Here is a 15,618-nt window from a genome sequence, read left to right as displayed (position 1 = left end):
ACCGATTTGGAGATAGCGAAATCCCAATAAAACGATATTTAAGATGCCAGAATATTAAAGGTTGAATTGCAGCCTTAGTAAACTTTGTAAAAGACAAACGTAACTATTGTCTGGGACTGTTAAGTGTGCCAAAAAGCTAGTCTTGACTTGAACATATACACGATTGCTTGAGGGGGCCCGAGTGTGTGAGTTTAGGTGTGCATAACTGTAACTGGATTTTAAACCCAGAAACACGGAAGTGAGTTTCTGGATGTGATTTACAGACCAATATAATTTCAGGACTTCATTCCAAGCAGATTGGTTTCACAGGCCAAAAGTGTGGTATCGTTTTGTAATATGCTTCAATGGCAACAAAACATTATTTTGTGTCATTTTCACTTGAGCATTAAACAACGGCAACAATGTCATTTCTTTTCAATACCTGAATAAAAATGATTCAGACTTTATACTGTGTAACTTCTTTTTAACCATACAACATAAATGCACGTCACAAATATGTTTCCTTTTACTTACCAGGAAGTGGACAGACATATATTCAATTTTATTAAATAAGAGGATAGAAATTCAATAAATAACAGAAATATAAAATCAGTATTTCTGCAGACTCACAAGTCAATCTATAATAACTAGGAAAATAAAGATTTTTAAAATCACATTTAATATCCCATAGAATGTGTAAGACATTTACATTTAGCCTTTGCATTTCTTTCAGTTTTAGATTATTGACAGAATTTTAAAGAGGAGAACGGGAGTATTCTGCATCATCTGAGATCTCGCCTGTTATCATCTGATATGTTTTGATCTCTACTGTTCACAAAGCATTTGTCCTCGTTTCAGTTTCCGCTTCTTAAACTGCTTTCTCTGCATTTGAGTCCCGATTGTCAGAGACGTAGTGGCCACTGAACCGCCATGAACATTAACCAATACAGGAGCTCTTCAGTTCCGTTGTTGCTAGTTTTTGGACTGAAAAGGGGACGGTTTTGCCGTGCCAACACAGCCAGCTGACTGCAGGAACGGTAGCGATGTGTACTTCTCTTCGGATTGTCTCTTTGAAAGCTCGGTGTGCTCTCTGTAAATATGGTTCCTTGATATGGTTTGCAGTGTCAACACCAGCCAAGCCTGGGATCAGCTCTGAACTCCAGTCAAAGTTTATTCAGTACAGACTGGCAGAAGTTTCCAAAGAGCTGGGTGTTCAACTGGCTCCCACTGAGCAAAAAAAAAAGGATTTCTTTGTCCTTCAGCCCTTGCTGGATGATCTTTATATAAATGAATTATCTGGACCTTTTCTGACCTGTAAGAACAGAAAAAAAAACGCGAGTCAGTCTCACCCGTTAAAGAAAACAAGTTCTGCCGATTGTAACATTTTCATAAATAGGCATGAAAAAGTAAATTAAGATATTTGTGGCTCAAATTTCTGGGGCATATCTCCCAGTGATGGCCAACTTGACGTGTAGCAGGATGGGGGTGACTACGCTGGTGGTGTCTCCATTAAAGAAACAGACACACTTCTCCTTTGTTTTAATTCGCTGGGCTGCTTAAGACTACTCCTGCTTACAAAGACCCATTGAAATGGCAGGTATTCATTTTATCGCCATGCAGATCTCATCGTCAGGCTTAGCCATACACAGAAAAGAGCCACTTTATGTACCATTCACAGCATATAATAGGAGGAGATGTATAAGGTACAGTATGTGAAAAGCATCCTGATTCTTAAAGACTTGGACGCTCTTAAGAGCTCCAGCTAGTGCAGCAGCCTATTCAAGGCTTCCCAGCTCGTGTGTGAGAGTGGAGGGCTGCAGGAGTCCCACCTGGGTGGCGTGAGCCAGGTTGGCCGTGATGGGCGTCCCGCTCTGCTTCAGCGCCCCGTACCCCCGCCGATCCACAACCAGCACGTCGAGGCGGGGCCCGCCCTCTTTCATCCTCCTCGCCACCTCTTCCAGCGGCTCGTCCTCCACGCTCTGTCCGTTCACCTCCACCACCACGTCCCCTGCCCTGAGCCCCGCCCGCTGGCCGGGGCCTCCCACCGCCACCTGCAGGGCGGGGCTGTTACTGTTCTGACGCACCAGGCGGCAGGGCCAAACTCACTAACACTGGGGGGAGTCCTTTATCATTCAGGGCTGTGACTCCTGTGAAGGCGGGCACAATACATAGGGCTGCACGGCTACTGAGTGTTGCTCATGAGTGGATTTATAGCCAGGGCCTTGAACCACTTTTCCATTTCTTTCCAGAAGGAAGCTTGAATCAGGTTTTTCAAACTCTTTTATGTCCATACTAAATAATAATCTGGCGCTTTTCTGGACATTCTACTCAAAGCACTTTACAGGTAATGGGGACTCCCCTCCACCACCACCAATGTGCAGCCCCCACCTGGATGATGCGACGGCAGCCATAGTGCGCCAGAACGCTCACCACACACCAGCTCTCAGTGGGGAGGAGAACAGAGTGATGAAGCCAGTTCAGAGATGGGGATTATTAGGAGGCCATGAATGGTAAAGGCCAGGGGGGAATTTGGCCAGGACCGGTTACACCCCTACTCTTTTCAAGAAATGCCCTGGGATTTTTAATGACCACAGAGAGTCAGGACCTGGGCTTCATGTTGCAGCTGATAGCACCTTTTTTACAGTATAGTGTCCCCGTCACTATACTGGGGCATTAGAACCCACTCAGGCTGCAGGGTAAGCGCTTCCCATTGGCCCCACTAACACCTCTTCCAGCAGCAGCCTTAGTTTTTCCCAGGAGTTCTCCCATCTAGGTACTGGCCAGGCTCCCACCTGCTGAGCTTCAGTGGGCTGCCAGTTATGAGTTGCAGGGTGATATAACTGTTGGGACTTTTTTCTTAATATTTTCACTGATGGTTAGCTGGAACTGCATTTAATGAAATAGTGAGGTATGGTTTTCAATTGTAAATGCTGCAGTGATTAATTTTCTAATGAGATTCGTAATCTATTCATTTGCAAACAGAGGGATGTTAACTCTATATACTGTCAGCCTGCAGGTGATGCATTAGTCTTTGATTAAACTGGGCATGTGATGAGTTTTCTATCATTCTTATTGGCCACTATAAACATTTCTGTCTGTGGAAGAAAAACTATCAAGCAAATTTCTGAACTAATAAACCAAGCAACTACGCAATTGGTGAACAACCCACTGTGCTCTTGTACATTCACTGCTAGGCTGGCGGTTTGTTCACAGGTACAGTACCTGGCCTATGCATGTTCCTGGCTCATCCTGGACACAGCTAAGGTGGAAACCAAAGCCCTTGGGACCTCTTTCCAGTTGACAGATCCGCAGGAGTGGGAGTTCAGAGTGCGCTTCACACAGTGGCCCAGCAGGTGGCGCCGCGAGAGCTGTCTTTTCCTTCTCGGGAGGGTCGTCCTCATAGAAAAGCAAGGGCGACAGACCCAGCTAGCGGAGCACAGAAAAACCCAACAGACATCACAGGACAATCAAGAGAACCAGCCCGCAAGGGAGGTGACACAGATGTTTAACCACAGCTAAGGGGGATGGAACAAGCTACCTAGCCATGCTGTTGAAGCCAATACCCCAGCTAAGGTCAAGAAACAGTTTGAAAGATCCTTGGATCCCTGAATAAATAAGCTAAATGGGCTGAATAGCCTCTTTTTTTTGTATCCTTACTGCTGTTCTCATGTTTAACTAAAAAAAGCAAAGCTGGGTTTGCATCTTTAAGCAGTCAAATGCAGAAGCAGGCACTGGGATGAAACTGATGTGGGGTTATTGATCATCAGCGAAAGCCAGGCTGACTGATGAGTGGTAACGGTGTCGCCGGCTGACTGGCAGTGAGATCCGATGCCCCCCCCCCCCCCAGCTCACCTGGGAGTAGTAGTCGCCGCCCTGGCTGTGGATGGCGGTAAAGGTGACCCGCCGGCCGCTGGAGCGCACTCGGTTCACCACGTCCTCGTGCTCCAGCTCCGCCACCGCCTCGCCGTTCACCGCCAGCAGCTGGTCGCCCTCCCGCATGCCCGCGCGCTCTGCCGGGCTGTCGGGCTCCACCTCCCGCAGGGCGTGAACTGCAGGGGGGGCAGAGGGCGGGACCAGCAGCTCGACACCCCAGACCAGTCCGGCCGGCGGCTCCATCACTGCGCTCACCTCCTCATCCCGTTAGTGCAGCTATTTAGGCTGTTCTCACCTACTAACCCCCTGGAGAGCCCACGCCAGCTCTTACACTGTATCAGTAACTTAAACCTTAACGGAATAGTATGACAGAAGTGTAATTAGGAAACGGATGGGGGTTCATTATCTAATTAAAAGAGCTGGGCAGAAAACCTGATGAGACTGTGGTGGCGAGGACAAGGACTGAGGAACTGCCCTAACTCCCTTCTCTCTACTGACTTCCATTTGTTTCTCACACGTTTTTGTGCTGTCCTTTGTGAATTATACAAAGGAAAAAAGGGGTTAAACTGGGTAAGGAATAAGGTTTGCTCATGCTTACTCCTCTCTTATTCCTTTTCTCAGTCTCCGTTATTCATGGCTCACACTAACCTGAAGGCCTCACTGCATGTGGCCTCTACAGCAGTGAACCCCAATGCTGGTGACTCACACACCTATCGGGTTTTGTTCCAGCTGAGCCCTCAGTTCCACAACCAAACCCTTCAGTGACTTAATGATAAGAGGATGCACTTGAGCTGTCCGTTCCCAGCTGTGAACCATGTTGGAGCTTTAACCGCAGTATCGTGGAAGTGAAATAAAATCGTGACGACAAACAAAATGCAAAATTTCAGATGAAGTAACGTCTTGGATCACGTAAGGCTTCAGTTACCTAACAAAGGTGGGATGAAGTGAAAACTGGAGTGTGGTGACCAGCACCAGGATCGGGTACCATCTGCTGTAGAAGAGTGTGCAGTACACGCTACAGCCCAGCAGAGGGCGCCCAACCCCCCCCCCCCCCCCCCCCTTCCCTCACCTATCCGCCCGGAAGGCATCTTCTCTTGGCGCAGCAGGAAGCCGTACCCGGCAGGGCACTGGACCAGATGTAGCGTCCGGGGTCGGTGGGGCAGATTGTGAGTCTCCGCCATGGCGGGGAAGATGGACACCCCACGCCGGGCGTAGCTTTGCTCGCTGGCTCTCTCGATCACCAGCACGGTCACATAGTCCACACACGTCCTGATCTGAGCAACAGAGCCGAAGATGAGCCACACGAAATTAATTAATTAATTAATTAACTAATCAATCAATCAATCGCAGGAATGTCAGTCAAAATGTCAGTCTTGACTGTTTTGAGCACTTCCATGATTTAAAACAGAGCACTGTTTTAACTTATTAACGCTTATTAACACTTGATACTGTTGTAACTTATTCATAACTGTAGCTGCAGACATTAACCCAAAACCTATTCAATCTTTTTGCGTGGGTAATTAGTTGCGTGTTGTGTCGTCAGTAATTGTATTTCCACGTGTGACCTCCCATCTGCGCTGTCATGATGTAAATAGGTCTATAATAAAATAAGTGTGAAATGAAAGATGAAGACAGAAAATTACTTTAAGTTGTATTTGTTCTGTCTGCAAATCCTTTCACCGTTAAATAAGTTTGTTTTTTTTAATATTTAGATTACAAGCCCCCTCCCAGAATTTATATTTGTTCATCCTCCTGACAAATGTTGCGAATGGCTCTTTGGATTTTGGTATTACAGTCAGGATGGGATACAAGTTCTTGCCAGAAGAAAGCAGCCAAGTTTCCACCTTAGAAACCCACCATTTAATAACTATATACTTTACAGGAACCTAAAGACTACTTACATACAACCTGATGTGCAATATCACCATCTATTATAATTGGGCTGTGGCTCTGTGATAGCCTTCCAAAACAATTGGTCCATTGGGACAGAATAGCGACAGAGTGGCCGTACCATCTTGCTGAGGGCGGAGTGAGTGAGCTCTGACGCGGAGGCTCCGTTGATCCAGAGCAGTCTGTCTCCGGACCTCACTCCTGCCTTCTCCGCTGGCCCCCCCGCCACGGTGGTCACACCGAACTTGCCCTTCCTTCCTGCCAGGAAGAGGTCGACACGAGCCATTACGTAGCCAACTGCGTCACGGTGGGGTCCAAGCCCCCCATCATGCTGAATCTCAAACCACAGGGTGGCAACCATCATACAGGGCCTCACATTTCAGAATACTTTCAGGGGGAATTGCAAGTGCACTGGAATTAAGACACAGCAGACTAACTTGCTGTTTAGATCTCATCTTCTTCACCAATTATCAGTGTGAGGGTTAACAATCCGTTCAACACCAGCAGGTGAGCCCATCTGAACAGCTGTGATCCCACCAGGAATCCATCTTTTTTCTGCAGGAATTCAGTATGAAGGTCACAAGTTGGGGTGTTCCTGGTGCTCCACTAGTGAAGCAAATGAACACATCTGCCCCGGTTTGGGCTTAAACAGTCGAGGGTTGAAGACTGCAGCTGGGGATCACCCCAGTCAGGACAGATGACGGTTGTTCTCAGCCAGGAGCAGTGAACTCAGCTTGTTGGGTCTGGATTACGATCCAATGGGGATTTGGGGGTTTCAGACAGAAGCATTGCAAGTGTTTGAGATGCCTGTATCGGTTAACGACCAATAACGCTTTTTATGTAAGATACGTTTATCAATATAATCCACACCTGAAGAAGGTTCCACAAACCGAAACGTTGTGTTTCTTTTCTGTTCTATTCAGTGGGGAATAAACCTTTACTTGTTCCTGTATAAATATCCTGTTCAAATGCTGAGGAAAAAAGACCAACGATGGCCTATTTTTACTGATGTCACTATTTACAGATTTAGTCATGGCTGAACCAAGGTTGAACCTCAAAATAATACGAAAAGTAAGATAAATCACAATAACTTTTGAAAACTGATTTTTTTTTACTTACTAATAAGTTTAAACAATGTAATCTTTGGAAAACTGAGGCTATTTTTTGGGGTTTTTAAATGTTGCTATTTTACTCAAGAAGATTTATTGCCCCCCCGTCGGCAGAGCAGGCTGTATATCCGTACCCTCGACAGCGGAGACGGTGAATCCCAGGCCGGCGCCGTGCTCCCTGGCGACGTGGCAGAGCCGCGGCCGGGTAGTTGCCTCGCCGCGGTGTTCCCGTGCCAACGCGCGCAGGTCCCGCCCCTCCGCCAGCGCCCGCTCGTACTCCCCGCCCCCCAGCACCAAGAGCGACACCTGCTGGCCGCTGGCCTGGATCTTCCTCACCACCTGACGGACAAAGCAGAGGCCGCAGCGCCCGGCGGGCGTGAAGGAAGGACGACTCATGGGTACATTCATGGGTACATTCACTCATTCGGCGGATGGGTTTTATCCAAGGCGATCTCTAATCCCAGCCGGGCCAGCTGCAGTGGGTGCATCCGTTAATGGATAAGATGCTGCACAGCGCTAAGCAGTTATACTGCTGCTTGACCGACAGGAAGCAGTAACGTAAGGGTCAGTAAGTGGGGGTTAATCACAGGCTTCTGGAGATAGATATATCCTACAGAGATGGGTTTTCAGTTTCTTATGGAAGACTGTGAGCGATTCTAGGGTTCTGACGGTGGCAGAAAGGTTGCATCACCACGGGGGGCAGCAGAGACAACAGTCGGGCCCCCAGCGCCCTCAGTGCCCAAGCACGAGCACCACAGAAGCGCGGGAGGAAGGCACTAAGGTTTTGCACTGACGAGGCCTGCGACCGGAAGCTAGTGTAAAGAGAGCAGCTGGTAAAAACGGTAAAAACCGGGGGAGACGTTACTGGATCCGAACGCTTGTTCGGCCGAGCTACAGAGGCCGTGCTCACCTTCCAGTGCTCCTCTGCGTCCACGAAGTCCTGGTTGACCTCCAGGAGCCGGTCGCCGTCCCTCAGGCCGCTGCGCTCCGCCACGCTCCAGGGCTCCACCTCCCTGATCACGTGGCCCCGGCGGCCCAGCTCCAGCCGCAGGTAAAACCCGAAGCTCTCGCCCTTCTCGCGCCTCATCTGGCACAGCCGCGGCGCGGGGCCGCTCTCCTTCTCTGAGGAGAGGAGGAGGACAGGTGGACGGCGGTGACAGCTGGAAAACCAAGCGGCTCTCTCCGGGAGAGAGAGGAGCATCTCCGGAGATCAAAGGCCTCAATCTTGCCCAAGGTGCATCTTGCGGATTATGTTATTATTTCAATGACCACCTGGCAGAAGACCTGGGAGAAGTGTTGAATTCATTCAGAGCACAGGTGGACTGAAAACCGTAAAGTGCCGCATCTGCCAAAGATCAGATTGAGCCACCTGACATACAGTCATGTCAAATAACCACTGAACACTCCATAACCTCCACTCAGTGATCACCACACACTCAGAGATCACCAAACACTCAGTGATCACCACACACTCAGAGATCACCAAACACTCAGTGACCACCATACACTCAGTGATCACCACACACTCAGTGACCACCATGCACTCAGTGACCACCACACACTCAGCGATCACCAGACACTCAGTAAACACCCCTCAGTAATCGCCACTCAGTTATGGCCAAACACTCAGTCATCACCAGACACTCAGTGATCACCACTCAGTGAAAGTCTGTGATCTGCAGAGCAGTAATTCATACACCCAGAGGGAACTACCAAGACACTAAAAGTGACAAAAAAAGAAACACTGGACATTAACAAACACATCTGTGTTTGTTGAGTGCCAGAGTCATATTTCACGGTGAGTATAAATGTTCTGCAGATTGCAGCTTAAAACTATAAATGAGTTTTCTCTTTTTGTGACTTTTTCTGCTCAAAACTAAATTTGTTGAGTGTGAAGCAAATGTGACAAACGTGTCAGTATCTGCTTTGTGACAACTCTGGGAGCTACCTGGGTCATCAGTGATCACCAGGGCTGGGTTATCAATCCCCTCCTTAGGATTAAAGGTAAACTTTCTGGAGGAAAAAAAGAAGAGAAGAAAGCAGATAAAAGCTTGCGTTATACAGTATGTTTTAAGATTCAGCATTAATATTTCATTGCACTGTTGTACTTATCCATCCATCCATTTTCTAACCACTTAATCCAATTCAGGGATCAAGGGGGAGCAGAAGCCTATCCCAGCAAGCAACAAGGCACAAGGCAGGGTACACCCTGGACTGGATGCCAGTCCATTGCAGGGCACACAGACAAGCACACACACTCACACCGGGGCCAGTTTTCACAGAAGCCAATTAACCCACCAGGCTGTCTTTGGACTGTGGGAGGAAACTGTAACACCTGAAGGATATCCATACAAACACAGGGAGAACATACAAACTCCTCACAGACAGCACCCCAGGTCCAGATTTGCACCCAGGGCTGCGAGGCAGCAATGCTAAGCACTGTGCCACGGTGCCACCATTTTAATTATCACCCAAGACAAAAAAAGGTGCATCATCAGGACATATGTCAATACCTGTCACAAGAAAAAAACATGCAGTGTTGAATGTACTAATTTGACGGCGAGTGGACATGCAAAGGATTAAATCTCCAAAACATTACCACGGCTGCAAAGAGTTTTCACAAGGTTTCTTCAAAGATTTGGGTTTATCTCCGGAAAACAGCTTTTGTTGCCCAAAAAAAAAAACTTTTCTTTTTCACCCTGCGACAACACTCACACTTGAATTGGACAGAGTGAAGTGCGATATTGACGGATAGCTCTGGTCAGCTTAATAAATCTCCTCATCGTCTTACGCTGTGCTGTGTAAGATCTCCAGACAATGAGGGCAGTCACCAATGACGTCCATCGCCCAGCAAACTGTGGTGACCGTGCATCCAAAAACCACGTTTAAATGTATCGAATGTACAGGAGCTTATCCACTGCTGCACTCTCATCCTGTTCACACAACAAAACAATATTTCTTGGGCCAGCAGGAGTGGTGCCTTAGTACTTGAAGAACTCAATCAGCTCTGATGTAAACCTGCAGTCCACAGAGCACTGCAACACAGCAGTGGCTCCAGAAGAGATAATGAAACCTTATCTCGTTCAACAATCTCCAACCCAGCCCAGTGCAGTTAAAATTGTGGAACTCTCTTCAATAAAGCTGTTGAACATTACAATCAGCGGCCCTGAAATCTTATTAGTGCATAAAAAATGTAGACATATATTATAGCCTCCACTCTCTGCCATCGGCATGTTTTGAGTTACCATGTCTGGGTGCTCAGGCAGATCTTAATTCCCTATCCAGGAGCTGCAGTGCTCTCTAACAGAGTTAAAACCTGCTGGAAGACCACTGGCAAACTGAAGACAAGCTGCTGACTCAATGTACCTTAGTTAGTCGCTGAACTCAAAGTCCTGAGGAAAGGAAGACGAAGTTTGGTGAAAGTTTAGCTAAAAAAGGTGATAACAGGCTGACTTACTGTGTTAACTCCATCGCGTCCTCCAGCCCTGGAAAGGGAAAAGGTCAGACAGTGAAATGGCAGGGCTACTGTAGACGTGAACTGGGAGGTCTACATGACCAACCAGCTACCCAGCACCAGGTCCCCACCCTGTGCAATAGCCAGAATGAAGGAGGATCACCACCTTGTGTGCTCTTAATCATTAATCAAGATGAAAGCTCTCACTGACTTTAATGGGACTATAACTCTGCATTGCCGTTTATAAATGTTTTATCATCGGATTAGAAAAAACGCATTGTCTGCAATAACCATTTTGAATGATATGGCAAGTGATTTTTTGAGTGCAGTTCAGTTCCTGGGACGTATAGACACATACAGTACCGTAGGTATAATGAGAGAGTCTGCTGTCTGTGTGCCCCTGTGTGATCATTAACCCCCCACCTTCCACAGACTGCAAGGACACTACATCTTCTCTTCCCTCTCCCTGGCTGGTGATTAAATCAGTGAGTCAAAGTCTACCTTATCGCTGTCCAGAATCTCAAATTACACGTCAATATGCACAGTACAATGTGGAAAAACCCCCCAATTCCTCCAGCTACAGACTCTTCAGATGCAGGGCATGAGCGGCTCAGTGAATTGTAATTAACAGGATGGTAAAAACACATGGCTGATACTGTGTAATGCTGGTTCCCTATTATACAGAAATTGATTGATTACATTTGAAAGTTATGAATAAATTAACAAGGCTTGTATCATTTCTGGAAAAACTGCCCTTTCCTAAAGAACAGGAAAAGCAAAGGAACAACGAAGGAGAAAATGCATTCTTTCTCGACACAGTACTCTCCAGAGTGCACCTTCTCACACAATATAATAATAACATCATAAAATAATAAAATACTCTGCCTGGGCTCTGCAAAGTGATAACTCTCACCTGGCCTTGCATGGTGTAGCTCTGATCTCGACAAACAGCATGACCCAGAGAGCCCAGCAGAGCCCAGCTGTTCCCCTAGACTCGAGTCGTTTTGTCTTCCTGAGCTTTTGGGGTCAGGTTTTGACTAGGCAGCGCTGGGCTAGGTCCCTGCAGACCTTATGTACGCACTCCATCAGTCTCATATTACCCCTGCTGACTGACTGTATGAGGCATAATTACCAGCGTCTTTCCCCCTCGCAAATGACAGTGGCTGAGTGTCTCAAATTCGGGTGACTTTCACGGAGTCACATATTGATCCCTCTTAACATAAAAACAAGAGTCATCACAATCAGCGAGCCTGTTGAGAGCTTAACAGGCTCTAAAATTATCTTCACACAAATGGATCTCAGTGTGTTTCAGACTATACTCTTGCAAAGGGAGAATTTACCAGACCCCAGAAAGTGTCATATACTGGTGACTGGCGCTCATTAAACTTCAAGTTCCGACATCTTGCTAAACTTCAAGTTAAGGAAGTCCAGTGGTCCAGTCCATAACAGCTGCGTAGTGCTACTTTAGCTGAAACTGTTTTAATTCAATCTAATTGTAATACAAGAGCAATGTGTTGCAAAATCAGTACTAATATTGAAAAGAGCATTCACTTAAATACAGTGCCTGTTGCTCTCTTAATCTTTGTATTCTTCATGAGTTGAGTACTTTTTACACCTTGACTGGACCCCTGGCAGGATAAGACCTGTCCACCTGTCCAGAAAAGACCTAGCCACTTTCACAATTCTGAAATTTCACCTTGTTTTTGTTTTCAGTAGAAAACATGCAGTATGATTGCACATAGTGGATTATATCCTATCAGCTCAAGAGATAACGTTGAACATGGTTATTTTTGCAAAACCAAAAGGGATAGCTTCAGAAAAATAGTAGCAGTTGTCTAGTTTCTTTCTCACTTCAATTAAAAACTTAAATTCCTACTTGATTTGTGAAGTACACTAACATATTACCTGGATGTGTTGGTAACTTCTTTACATTAATGCGTATATTGGACTGGAAGGTACAGTAGATGCAATAACATTTCTGCAATATTTTTGTCCTTTTTCCCTCTCTGGAAAAACAGTCTTTAACACACAAATCTTGAACTAATAATCCTTTGAATATTTACAGGAATCCTTCAAACATTTACTGTACATGCTAAGGACTGGAAATTGTAATGATTCCCAGTAACATGAGTTGAGCCGTCCCATAAAATAAGCCACTTTTGTCGAGGTTTCTAATCACATGATCTTTGATTATTGACCTTTGATCTTGTTACAGTACAAAAGGTCAGCAAGAAGAGAGGCAAATCAATATCACAAGTGAGAAATAATGAGAATATCAAGTGCAGCGAGTGCAGTAAATATATAATGACATTTCCTTACATGCAAAGTCAAAATAAATTATCAGCATCATACATGTTTATTACTTTAACTCCAAATGGTTGTGGATACTATTTGCATTATGCATTATCAACAATGCTTTTATTTTAGTTTTAATCAAATTATAATGCCTTTGAAATATTGAGGTGCCGGGCATGAAATCTTTGCATGGAGCAAATATACAGCACATCATGTGCTGCAACACTGACAGGCCTGCTTTCCATTAATTCCTCAGTCACGGGGGATATAATGTTTGCAGTAATTAAAAACCACGACATGTGCCAGTATGTTAGCTTGCCCTCAAAACAACGTTATTGCACTACAGGGAAATGAGTGTAGGACTCACTATTACCAGATGATGCCACAGCTGACACCATGGGGCCACTTAACTGCACTGACTCATCTGAAAGTTCAGAAATCCAATTTTAGGAAGCACTGCAGAGGCAGCAGATGAAATTCAAAAATAATTAGACAAGCTGCAAGACTGGGAAAACTTGTTACTAATGAAAACAACTTGGGTGTTTAAGTTGAGGGATATTATCTTATAAGTGTATAACTCGCTAGTCAGTATCATTTAAAATATTCCTGGCTTGGGTTACAACTTTCTAAAAAAACATATTGCTGCTCTGATGTCCAGAGAAGAACAACCAGATATTTTCTGTGACTGAAAGGAATGTCCTACAGACCTACAGTATGCTGACAGGCTGAGGAAAATGGAAACGTTTTAGACTTGAACAGAGAAAATGACTAGGGAACTGTGTTTAAAATACTCAAGGGCATTAGTGTAACACAAGGGGAAAGCACATGGAGGTACATTTAAAATGAACAGAACACAAGAACATGTCATTACACAAAGAGTTGTGGGAGTGTGGAACATGCTACTCAACCTCACCTGTTGAAATTTATACCCAGAACTCAAGAAATGTCCGGATGAGCAATTCACTATGAACTACCCAGCAGGCTAGGTGGGAGAAATGGCCTTCTCTATTTCCTTATATAACTGTATACAGCAAAGCACAGCCAGAAATGGGGTGCCAGAAGACGCTGATCTAGGCACTGTAGGCCAATGGCACTCAGCTCAGGATAAGACCTATATCAGCCCAAGTTTGGCTAAACACTTCTGATCCAGACATGTAAAGGAAAAGAGTGCCCAGGGAATTTATAAAGAGAGCCACTGTATGTACCAATGTGTTAAAATAGCATTAGGGCTGAGAACCAGCAGCACTGAAAACAGACATCAGTGAGTGCAGCACACTGAGTCGTCGTTATACTGCAGCCTGGGCTGGGGCTATCTAATTATCAACAACACGTCCAAGAAATGTACTGGAAAGCACTGGAAAAGAAAACAGAAAAGGTCTGCAGTTGGATTAAAAGACAACATTTAAGTACAAAAACAAAGATAAACCCCAAAGGTCAAAATGAAATATTTAAACAAACAACTGTGGCATTTCTATGGGTTCTGGGCAACCTGAAGTGCATAAACTGCCCGAGGCACTCGGGGGCAAAGGTTATTTTACAGGACTGCACTATTCACCATGGAGCTTGAGACCACAGCTATGGGGAGAATATGCAGTTTTGATTACTTTGGCACTCCACTCGTCTGAGAATCCCACTGTCACAACAGCAGCCGAAAAGAACAGAACCACAAGGATGCCACTCCCCTACTCTCGTTTACCAATGACATCACTCCCCTACTCTCGTTAACCAATGATGTCGTCCAGCCGCCTTTGTTAACCACTGAGGTCACTCTCCGACTTTTGTTAACCGCTGAAAGAGCATAATAAAAGCTTCAAGGCAGGAGCAACGGGCCGGGAAAGAATGCAAGTTGCGAGACGGACAGTTGCAATGACCGAATGACCCGTACAATGGGCAGAGGGATAGGACAGTCCAGATGCCCTGCATACAACACGCTGCACCTGACTGAAGCCTGTTCCCATGTACGTCCCAAACAGACAATGCAGGGAGGAAGGAAAACAGACGTAAAAAAAAGACTCGGACACGAACAAGAGGAAAAAAAAGCTAACCGAATCAATTGCTTTCCTCAAACAACAGCAACAGGAGTGCGATGGCGATGAAGCGATATTGCAGTGGAGCTCACCTGTTTTCTGTTTCATGGGCTGCTGCTGCACTGGAGAGTGGACCTTCGGCAGGAAGACAGCAGAGGTTCAAGGTGCAGAGGCCTGGGGCACTAAAGGAGAAATGGAAAAAGTGGTTTATCTGTAACCTGGGCTCCTCCTCTCCTCCCCGCCAGCTTAATGTTTAATCCGGAGGCTGAGACAATGCAAGTGCACCACCGAAGGAGCTGGTGGCTTTCCCCCTAACCAGCCCACACCACAGCACAAGGACACAGCATCCTCCAGCAACGTGCCCAGCACTGCAGCCGGCTCCCTCTGTGGGTCTGACGCGAACAAGAATGGCAAACGCCATCTTAAAGAATCTTCCGCCCTATAAGATGAGATCAGATCACCTTATTGGCCATAGACAATTTCTTGCATGAGGAATGTGTCTTTTCGCAGACCCCAGCTTGCTCTCCATGAGACACACGGACAGGGAGAGAAGCTGGGAGTCAGAGCGCAGGGGCAGCCATTTATACGGCGCCCCTGGAGCAGCTGGGGTGAAGAGCCTTGCTCAGGGGCTCAATGGAGTAGGATTCCTCTGCCGGCCGCTGGATACGAACCCGCAACCTTCCAGCCACAGGCGCAGATCCTTAGCCACAGAGCCTCCGCACCACCCCTAAGGGGTAAAGTACACAACAAAGAGCTGTCACTGCACCCTACCAGAGGAGCCGGTTAGAGTTCTCCTAACGTCACGTCACGTATTCTAGCCGAGCAGCAAACGCAATACATGTCCGTGCTCGTCTGTGCCAGATTTTCAAAGGAGAAACAAACCAGGAGCCAGAGAGGAGAGCACCTGTAAGATAGATCTCTGCAATGTAAACTGTTACTGTACATGAATCCCTGCACTCTTTCAGGCCTCAAACATACCACACATGCATGA

The 15,618-nt window shown here is 46.3% G+C and overlaps 1 protein-coding gene across 2 annotated transcripts; it reads right to left on the bottom strand.

The window, feature by feature from the left end:
• Nucleotides 1-668: 668 nt before the first annotated feature.
• On the bottom strand, nucleotides 669-14,775 carry LOC148816804 (Na(+)/H(+) exchange regulatory cofactor NHE-RF4-like). Of its 2 annotated transcripts, none has more exons than XM_088939947.1 (11): nucleotides 14,720-14,775; nucleotides 10,309-10,336; nucleotides 8,800-8,864; nucleotides 7,762-7,973; nucleotides 6,986-7,190; nucleotides 5,864-6,000; nucleotides 4,922-5,126; nucleotides 3,832-4,028; nucleotides 3,202-3,405; nucleotides 1,809-2,030; nucleotides 669-1,291 (listed from the first exon to the last, which is right to left on the bottom strand). In XM_088939947.1, exons 1-11 carry the CDS (start codon nucleotides 14,733-14,735, stop codon nucleotides 1,259-1,261), a joined length of 1,524 nt encoding a protein of 507 aa, XP_088796073.1. In that variant the 5' UTR covers nucleotides 14,736-14,775; the 3' UTR covers nucleotides 669-1,258. The 2 variants fall into 2 exon arrangements, with proteins under 2 accessions (XP_088796073.1, XP_088796074.1); XM_088939948.1 differs by having other exon boundaries at nucleotides 3,202-3,375.
• Between the last annotated feature and the right edge of the window lie 843 nt (nucleotides 14,776-15,618).

Source organism: Atractosteus spatula, chromosome 22, assembly GCF_055471065.1.
Source record: "Atractosteus spatula isolate fAtrSpa1 chromosome 22, fAtrSpa1.hap1, whole genome shotgun sequence".
NCBI classification, from domain to species: Eukaryota; Metazoa; Chordata; class Actinopteri; order Semionotiformes; family Lepisosteidae; genus Atractosteus; species Atractosteus spatula.
Note: the sequence above shows the minus strand (reverse complement) of the source record. Positions and strands in the feature narration are given on the sequence as shown.